The sequence below is a fragment of the Vigna umbellata genome, unplaced genomic scaffold (genome assembly GCF_029865625.1).
Source record: "Vigna umbellata cultivar VRB3 unplaced genomic scaffold, Vumbellata_1.0 scaffold_870, whole genome shotgun sequence".
In the NCBI taxonomy this organism is placed as follows: Eukaryota; Viridiplantae; Streptophyta; class Magnoliopsida; order Fabales; family Fabaceae; genus Vigna; species Vigna umbellata.
In genome coordinates this window covers 13472-22404 of record NW_028274635.1, presented here as the reverse complement: position 1 = coordinate 22404, position 8933 = coordinate 13472, and the positions used below count along the sequence as shown (strand labels likewise).

Here is an 8933-nt window from a genome sequence, read left to right as displayed (position 1 = left end):
TATAAAAATTTTTTTTTGGAGTACAATTTCCTATTGAATAGAAAGAAGCAAAGTAAAGATGTTATTTATTTAGTGAAAGATGAGAAAAGATTGTTTATGGTAGAAAATAGTGTTAGGCTAGGGGCAACGGAGCATAGTGGCCTTAGGTCAGTGTGTCGGAGGCGGCCTAGGATGAGGGCTAGGGTTTGGAGTCTCCGGGATAGGGATGAAGGCGGCATAGACGAGGGCCAGAGATTACGTCAATGGCAGCAAGACGTACTGGCTTCATATGTTGCACAAGTGAACCTTCACTGCTCAGCTCAGCAAGTGTTGTAGGCTTCGAAATCAGTAGTATAACCAACAAAACTAGCATCCCACAGTTTCCCATCTTCTTTTTCATAACCTACTAGTTTTATTTATGCTTCAATCAACCATATATAACACCTCTTTAATACTAACCCTCCTACTCCAAACCCACACCTTACATTCACTCTTTCAAAAATATATTATCTATAAAATTCACCAGGTCTTTTTTTCAAAGGTTCTTACGTTTAAGTGTTGACTTTTTCTCAATTTTTAAATGTGGTACGTTGTGTAACGTGCAAGAAAAATGAAAGTCAAAAAAATACTGAGCTAGATGAAGGAGAAAAATTAGTTATACCACAAGGACACATGCCACGCAATCAAGAAGGAAAAAGCCGAAGGGAAAAGCACGAAACATAAAAGAGAATGTATTTCTAAAACATTACGTGCTCTATGGTTATGTCTGCTGCTTCTAGCTAAAATACTCATTTCTATGATTGTATGGAAACATTTCATTCTCTGTTTCAGTTTTAATTTCAATATACTTGAGATCTGCCATTACAAACTTCACAGTTGCAATATATCAGTTTTCATAATTTGTTTGGTATTATTCGTTTCACATTGTTTTTCAAAAGTCAAGCAAGAATGGATCAATCCACGCTGGAGGTGATTTTTTTTTCCACAAATAATACTAATTTCATATAAATTTAATATTATTTTAGGATAGACTGAAGTGTTTGAAATTCAAATATAAATCTAAATTATATTACAGTCTCAATTCATGACTGTATATACGAAATTTAAAAGACTGTATATATCATGACAAAAAAATCATTACTCTATTTCATTTGTTTTTTAAGCGTAGTTGTAATTTTTAACAATCGTTATTATTTAGAAATCATAAAAATTAATCAGCCTTGAAATGAAGGCTCTCTCTCTTGGCTCCTATCTCTTGTCTCTTCTCTCTGTCTCTTCGTCATTCGTCACCCTATATGTTACAGCTTTTGAAAGCCAAAGTCAAGCTTCGTACGTTTAAATATTGTTATTAGCTTTCTGTTAAAACAATGTTGATAAAGCCATATGATGAATTGAGGGCTAGAGGTGAATTTTTTTTCAGAAATAATAGTCATTTTTGGGATAACACTTAACACTGTACCGCCATTTGCGAATACGACTTTCCTGAAACTGAATTTCTAACCATTTATTTATTAAGAGAGGTTTTGATATTTTTCTTTAAGATTTAGAGTTTAGGAATGAGTAAAAGTATGTTTGAAAGTAGGAACTCGGTTTTTGAGTGTCAAATTTTCATCTAGTGTAGCATTTTCTTTACTTTTTACTGGAATTCCTTTTTACGGCGACCAATATTCAAAAATGGGATCATGTGAATTCTTTCGAGCGAGGAGCAAAACGAAAAAAAAATAAAAATAAAAAGAAATTAAAATAATGTATTTGAATGAAATATTTTGTTTAAAAAGTGATATAATCCTGTTTAGATAAAATACATTTTTTTAATTTTAATTATCAAGAGGTATAATAAAAGTAAATCAAAAATATATATAGAATAAAACAGAAACAAAGAACGTCACCATCTAACATATTAATAAAATAAGTGATATTTTTCATAAATTATTAATCTTTGATAAAATCAGAATTATAAAAGATTAATTTTTTTTCAAATAATGGCAAATACATTTCAAAGCCAAGACACTTAAAAATGTTTTATCGGATTTTGGTATCTTTATATATAAGCACCATAAAATTTAAGGAAACTTAGAAACTCTAAAATAAAGTTCAAAGCTCAAGACACATAAAAATAATAGAAAACGAAAATTACATACACTAATTTCATTTAATAAGGCCCCTCACCCCACACCTAGCCAATTTAACCTTCTATAAAATTAAATAAATAACCTTAAAAAGAAAAGGCAAATACAGTGTTAGTGTTTTATAAATATGTATAACTTTGTTGTTTGTCACTTAAAAAAGTGTTAATGTTTTTTTTATTAGAAAGACTGTATCCATTATTTTTAAGTAAAGAACCTAACATGATTAAAAAGTTTGAAATATAAATGAAAATTAAATTGTGTAAAAATATAATTAATCTAAACTAAAAAATAACTTAATAAAGTATTTTTGAAAATCTAAATCTCACATTTTGACAAAATTAAACACTATATAAAATAAATACATAAAACCCATAAATTTATTGTCTTAATATAAGAATGATATTAATATTTTATATAAATTGAACTTAAATTTCATTATTATTGTATCAACAAATCTCTTATCTAAAGACACATTAGGTATTTATATTTTAAATATGCTATCGAAGTGTTTTATTTAATAAATTTGAATTACAACTTCTTCTAATGTATTTAACTAAAATAAATAAAATTTATGAATGTTTTTATCTAGACAAAATCACGCTTTTTTATTAGTTATAAGTTTTCTATTTATTAGAAATTTTATTTGCTCTCATTTTTTTCTCCTTTAAAATTCACATTTCATTTTTTTCTCCTTTAAAATTCACATTTTATATAGAGATAAGTTTCAACAATTATTTTCCACGCGTCCTTATTTGTATAAAGACATATCTTTTCAAGAGTCACCCTCTCCATCTTCAACACAATTTCTACTAAGATTTAAATAATAATTCATTAATTAAAAATATACTCATCCTTTTAAATTTTTAATAAATATTATTTTATACATTTAATCAAGTTTTGCGTTTATGATAAATTTAGATATTTAATATCAATGAAATTTGAAGACTCATAACACTGGAGCGAGTTTTACTATATATGCACAATATCTATAATGACGGAAATTTTCTTGTATTGATCATAATTTGTTGGCAATTAAGAAAATACAAAATGTATTGAGAAAGCTATTTTCTAAAGAGAAAATATGAAGATTCATTTCATCTCATTCTGCAATGTTATCTCTTTATAACTGTTGGTCCATCTCCCAACTCAGCTTCGGTGCCACACCACTGTGCTTCGGCACATATTCCTGGAAAATTTATCAAATAAAAAAATTCACAAGAAAAAAAGGAAAACAATTAAATCTTTTATTAATTTAAGAAAATGGAAAAATAAAAAATGAGAATTTTCATGGCAATGTTATGTACAACCTCAAGCTTCGACATGAGGTCTTGGGCAGTTTGGGCAGAGACAATAATGTCACGGGCAGCTGGTGTAATGAATCCTTCGTCTACAGCATTGTCCATGAATGACAGCAACGAGTTGTAGTAGCCATCCACGTTCAACAGCCCCACCTGCCACCATTTTTTCCCTTATTCATTAATTCTTTTACACACATTTCTTTTTCTTTTTCTTTATAATATGTGATTATAACCACTTAAATATATTTTTATTTATTTTTAATTTATATTTAAAATTAAAAACTTCATTCCACTAACGAATTTCCACCACTTCCTTAAATACTAATAATTAATTAAAAAGTTAAGTGATTAGGTTTTGGATGTCTCACGGGTTTATCGTGGATTCCTAGTTGAGCCCAAGTGATAACTTCGAGCAGTTCTTCCAGAGTGCCATATCCACCTAAAATTATTAAAAAATATATATATTCCAATAATTAATCACTTTTTCTACCTTAATTAAACAGTGTTGCTATTACCTATAAATAACTATGCAAATGCAATAATGCATGAATAGAACCTTCATAAGGGCTGCAGGAATCTCATTAATTTGCAGCATACAGTTGACAGTTATGATCCGTTACTGATAAAGATATCTTGAGAAATTATTTTCTCTGCGAGGAACACGGACAACAATATATATATATATTATATATTATAATATATTATATATATATATATATATATATATATATATATATATATATATATATTTGGTCTTTTTTTAATTAAAATGATTTTTTAATTAAAGTTCACAAATCATAACTTCAATTATAATAGGAAAAGTCTTTTTCATAACTTAGGGGAGAGTTCTCTGTCATATGCAGCAACAGGAACTTTTTGCGTTGTTGATTGAAAGGATATACATATATATATACAGATCCATTTATTATTTATTATTATTTATTATTATTTATTATAATGAAGATGTTACATCATGAATTGTTTTAGGTTCTATATTACATAATAAAAATAATTTGTATTTTTAATTAGTTCGAAAAGAAGAGAACAAACCTGGGAGAGCAATGAATGCATCAGCTTGTCGAGCCATTTCTGCTTTGCGTTGATGCATCCCTGATACTGCTCTAACTTCTCCTACTGTTTCTCCAGTTATCTATTCAATTTGGTTATAGTTTCTAATTTAATTTACTCACTAATTATAAATTAATGATAAATTATTTATTAAAAAAATAAAATACCTCTCGCGGCATTAGAGTTGTGGGAATGACCCTGCAATTGTTGAAGATGGTGAAATTAATTATTAGGTGATAGATGAAAAAGAAAGAAAGAGAGAGATAGAGATATGAAGAATTACCCTAACACGTGGCGTCCACCATCAAACACCACTTGTGAGATTAGCCCCATCAACCCAATGCTCCCTCCTCCATAAACCAAGTCGATGTTCTTCTCCACCTGCATGCATTCATTCAATCTCATTTCTTAATCTCTCACCACCACATCAATTTAACAACCATTAACCCTAGTTCAATTATCTCTTGTTACAAGATTATGGTATCTATGGCTCCCGCTGAGTCATGGACTAAGCGATCAACAATTTTTTTATTTCATGAAAGATAGTCGGATTACAAATGAGATTAGTAACAAGAACAATTACATTAATCCTAAATCAAATTATTATTGTTTGGACAGTAATTAGACTCACACTAATCAGAAACTCATTCCAAAATCTATAAATACATGTTTGATATTTAGAAAGTGAGTTACTTTTACTATATATTTATTGTTAAAACATCATAAAAAACGGATTTTAGCATCGAAGTGTTTTCTTTAAGTAGCATCCAACTCGATCGAACGGTAAAAAGAAGATTAAAGACAAGATATTAACTTAAGCTTGAAACTTGAAAACTCTTTAAACTTAACTTCAACCTCATAAACCGAAATAATATCATTTACATTATTACAAAAAAGTTAACCTGTAAAAGTTACAAACAAGGACTCATTCCTAACAAGATTGAAGGGTTGTATTTTCATTTCATACCACAGGGAATTTAAGAGTGGAGAGAACGTTGTGTTTGTGATTGTGTACAAACATGGTTTAATTTTGGAAAAAACAACATGGTTTTGTTCGAAAAAGTTAATGATAGAGTAGAAGAGAATAAGAAAGAGTTGTGTTGTGACATTATGATGACTTACAAGTTGTTTGCCGAGTTGGACTGCAGCCAGTTGGTAGCTAGGGTTCTTGCCAGGGCTGGTGCCACAGAAGACACAGATACGTGAGAACCTTGACTTCATCTTTATTAGGCCTTGTTCTTCAATTTCCATATATAACACGAAAACTCAATAATTTGATTTTGCCTTCAATGATGTGATTGAATGAATATGGATGATGCAAAGGTGTTTGTTTTTTTGTTTTTGTTATATCTTATGCTAACTTGGAGAAGAGATAGAAGAAGTGAAGAAGGAAGCAATCTAATAAGATAATAATAACAATAATATAGAAAAGTGGTGTGAATTGAGAATTGAGAATTGTTCTCTTAAATAAATAATGTGAGAGGAATGAGATCCATCTTCCTTCCCACGCCATAATATCACATATATCAATGTCTGCAATGCATCATATCTTACATCATTATTATCTCCAATACTCACTTATTCTTCATTTGGATATTCCCATAATTTATTTTTTCCTCTTTTAAAAATTCAAAACATTCCATTTGTCTTCTCCCAAAGAATGTTCATGTGCAGCTAATGTGAGTTTTTATATTATCTATTAAGTAAAAGTTACTTAGATGACTTTTATAGTACTTATTATTATACTAAAAATATGAAATTATATAACTTTATGTTATGGTTTGATAGCAATTTTATTAACTAGATCTTAAGTTTAACTTACTTTTACAAAATCAACTTATAATAAAGATGGTTGTTTTTACATGTATAATTTGTGTTTGTAATTTGTATTAAAAATTTAAGATGAGTTAAAAGTTACATATTATATGTAAAAATGAGAGAAATAATTAGTATATAAATAAAATTATTATAAATTTATTGTTTAACATTTTGAGTTAAAAATAGTGTCATGATTTTTTATATAAGTTTTTGTTCACGACTCATTGATATAAAATATTTTAGTGTTTTTTCTAAAAAAATCCTTACTATGATATTAGAGGCGATTATTTAATTTAGTGGTAAGTCAAACATAAAGTATACAATAGGTGAAAAATTTTAACCAAGATTGAAAGTTACATCCTAACTAATTTTTCATATAAATTTACTCATTCATATTGAATCTTTTTATGTCTTTTATAAAAAAAAAAAAAACTCACAATTTCATCTTGTTTTTAATTTGATCTTTTTAGTCGACGATTTTAAATACCATAAAAAATTAAGTAATTATGTGCTTCAAAACTTGTAAAAACGAGAATCACATTTAATTAATTAACTTTGAGAAGCATCACTAATAAAAATAAAAAACTCCTTTGTAATAGTTTTATTCAACACATTATACAAATTCCTCAAATATACAGGTATAATAAATTAATACTTTTGTGAAAAAGACTTACTCAAAAAAATAAATTGCATTGATTGTTTTAAGTAACGGAAGGAATTTCTTTAACTATTTGTTTAGATATGTCCTCTTTTAAAAAAAATAGTATTTTTAATAAAAATTAGTTAAGACTTTCTAATAATAAATAATGGGATATTAACAATATTTATTAATTTTAAAACACTCATCATTCATTATTTAGAAAGAAATTTATTTGACTATCACTCGATCGTGATAAGCTTCAATTTCCAATATAATATTTTTATATATACCTTATATATGATGCGATGCATAAAGGGGAGCCAATAATTTGTTATCATTATAATCAACCTCATTTTATTAACTATATAATACTTATCACCAATTTTGAAAAGATTTAATTTGACTATCAACTTTAATTAAAGATGAATCCCATAATTATTTCCAAGAAAAGCATATATATGTTAATAAAATGCACCCATGATAAATTCCACTTTCCAAATTCATAATGCCACGTGAGAAATAATTGGTGCAACCAAAACAATCATGGAATCCCTGTCCCACACACAAACACCAAAAGGTTAAGCTTCTCAATTCTTTATTTGGTTTTTTTTATTGCTTGCTTTGATTTTATTAAATATTTACTCCAAAAACACAAACTTTCATATATATATATATATATATATATATATATATATATATATATATATATATATATATATATATATATATATATATATGGGTTTGCTAACGCGTTGTTTTTCACTTGGTACATTTTAGCAATGTGTAGCGGTTTTAGTAGACAAAAATATCCTTATATATCATGGATTCTAAAATGTTAAGGGTATTTTAATAATTTTCATTCTCAAAACTAAAAAAAAATAAAAAAAACCCCCAAACCCTTACTCACCTCTCTCATTTCTCTCAACCCTTTCTCTTTCGTCTTTCTCACTCCAATCTTTTCTCTGTCATCCCTACTGTAGTCCCAATTGAAAAAATCAGAAACACCCTACTGTAGCCCTAATTGAAAAAATCAGAAGTTTTAAACAATCTTAAAAAAAAATTATTTTATATAAGTTTTGATCTTATAATTTTTGTCTCATCTAAAACAGGCGTATGCGCGTTAGCAAATCCATATATATATATATATATATATATATATATATATATATATATATATATATATATATATATATATATTCATGATTTTAAACTTAAATTAATATGATACAAACTATACTCAAATCATCCATATTATATCAACCCTAATGAATTAATTAGTATTCTAAATTGAAAGAAATAATATAGAAAAATATATTGGAGTTTTCTGAGTGCTCTACCTATTATGGCAATAAGAATGAATGAATCTTCCACGCTTTAATTTCAGACTTATCCAATTCAGAGCTTTCTCCACAATCTTATCAAATTCAGGTAGGTGGTGGTTGCCTCATGCTTTTTTATGTTTCTATCATCTATTTTCTTTTCTTTTCTGTGTTTCTATTATTTGAAAAACTACCAACCCACTTGTGAATTCATGTTTCTGAATATGTTTGATGTAACAAAATGATATATTATTCTGAATATGTTTCATGTTCTTGTAAATGATCAGTGTATGATCTTTTTTGGAGTTTAATTTTAGTGTGGGATAGATATTGAGTTATAAATAAAATTATCTAACCTTTTATGCTAATTAAAAAAATAGTTAATATTATTTAGCTTTATTTAAAAAGAATAGAATTTTTTTCATCAAAATTTGATAAAAAGAACACAGTAATTTAAAACGACATCTGAATTATTTGGAAATATTTATGAAATATATTAAATTAAATGAAAGTACGATCTTAAGTTTGAATAATTTTGAATAAACAACATGTAGTTGAAAGGAGGGATCAGTTAAACACGATCCACTAAAATTTGTGAGCCATTGTTGCATATTTTGTACAAATAACATGATGTTATAAAAAATATTATCACATTATTTGATATATATATATATATATATAT

The 8933-nt window shown here is 27.1% G+C and overlaps 1 protein-coding gene across 1 annotated transcript; it reads right to left on the bottom strand.

Annotated features, from left to right (window-relative positions):
- Positions 1-3095: 3095 nt before the first annotated feature.
- On the bottom strand, positions 3096-5915 carry LOC148190501 (cytokinin riboside 5'-monophosphate phosphoribohydrolase LOG3-like). The gene is made up of 7 exons (XM_088102857.1): positions 5597-5915; positions 4758-4855; positions 4642-4672; positions 4457-4556; positions 3775-3845; positions 3416-3559; positions 3096-3294 (listed from the first exon to the last, which is right to left on the bottom strand). Exons 1-7 carry the CDS (start codon positions 5723-5725, stop codon positions 3229-3231), a joined length of 639 nt encoding a protein of 212 aa, XP_087958983.1. The 5' UTR covers positions 5726-5915; the 3' UTR covers positions 3096-3228.
- Between the last annotated feature and the right edge of the window lie 3018 nt (positions 5916-8933).

What these genes read in the sequence shown, in the direction of transcription:
- LOC148190501 (XM_088102857.1), bottom strand. Translation starts at nt 5,725, where the DNA reads ATGGAAATTGAAGAACAAGGCCTAATAAAGATGAAGTCAAGGTTCTCA. An exon ending in GGTGGACGCCACGTGTTAGG is followed by an intron (nt 4,673 to 4,757) that starts GTAATTCTTCAT and finishes CAACAATTGCAG; the next exon opens with GGTCATTCCCACAACTCTAA. An exon ending in TGCATTCATTGCTCTCCCAG is followed by an intron (nt 3,846 to 4,456) that starts GTTTGTTCTCTT and finishes TAATAATTTTAG; the next exon opens with GTGGATATGGCACTCTGGAA.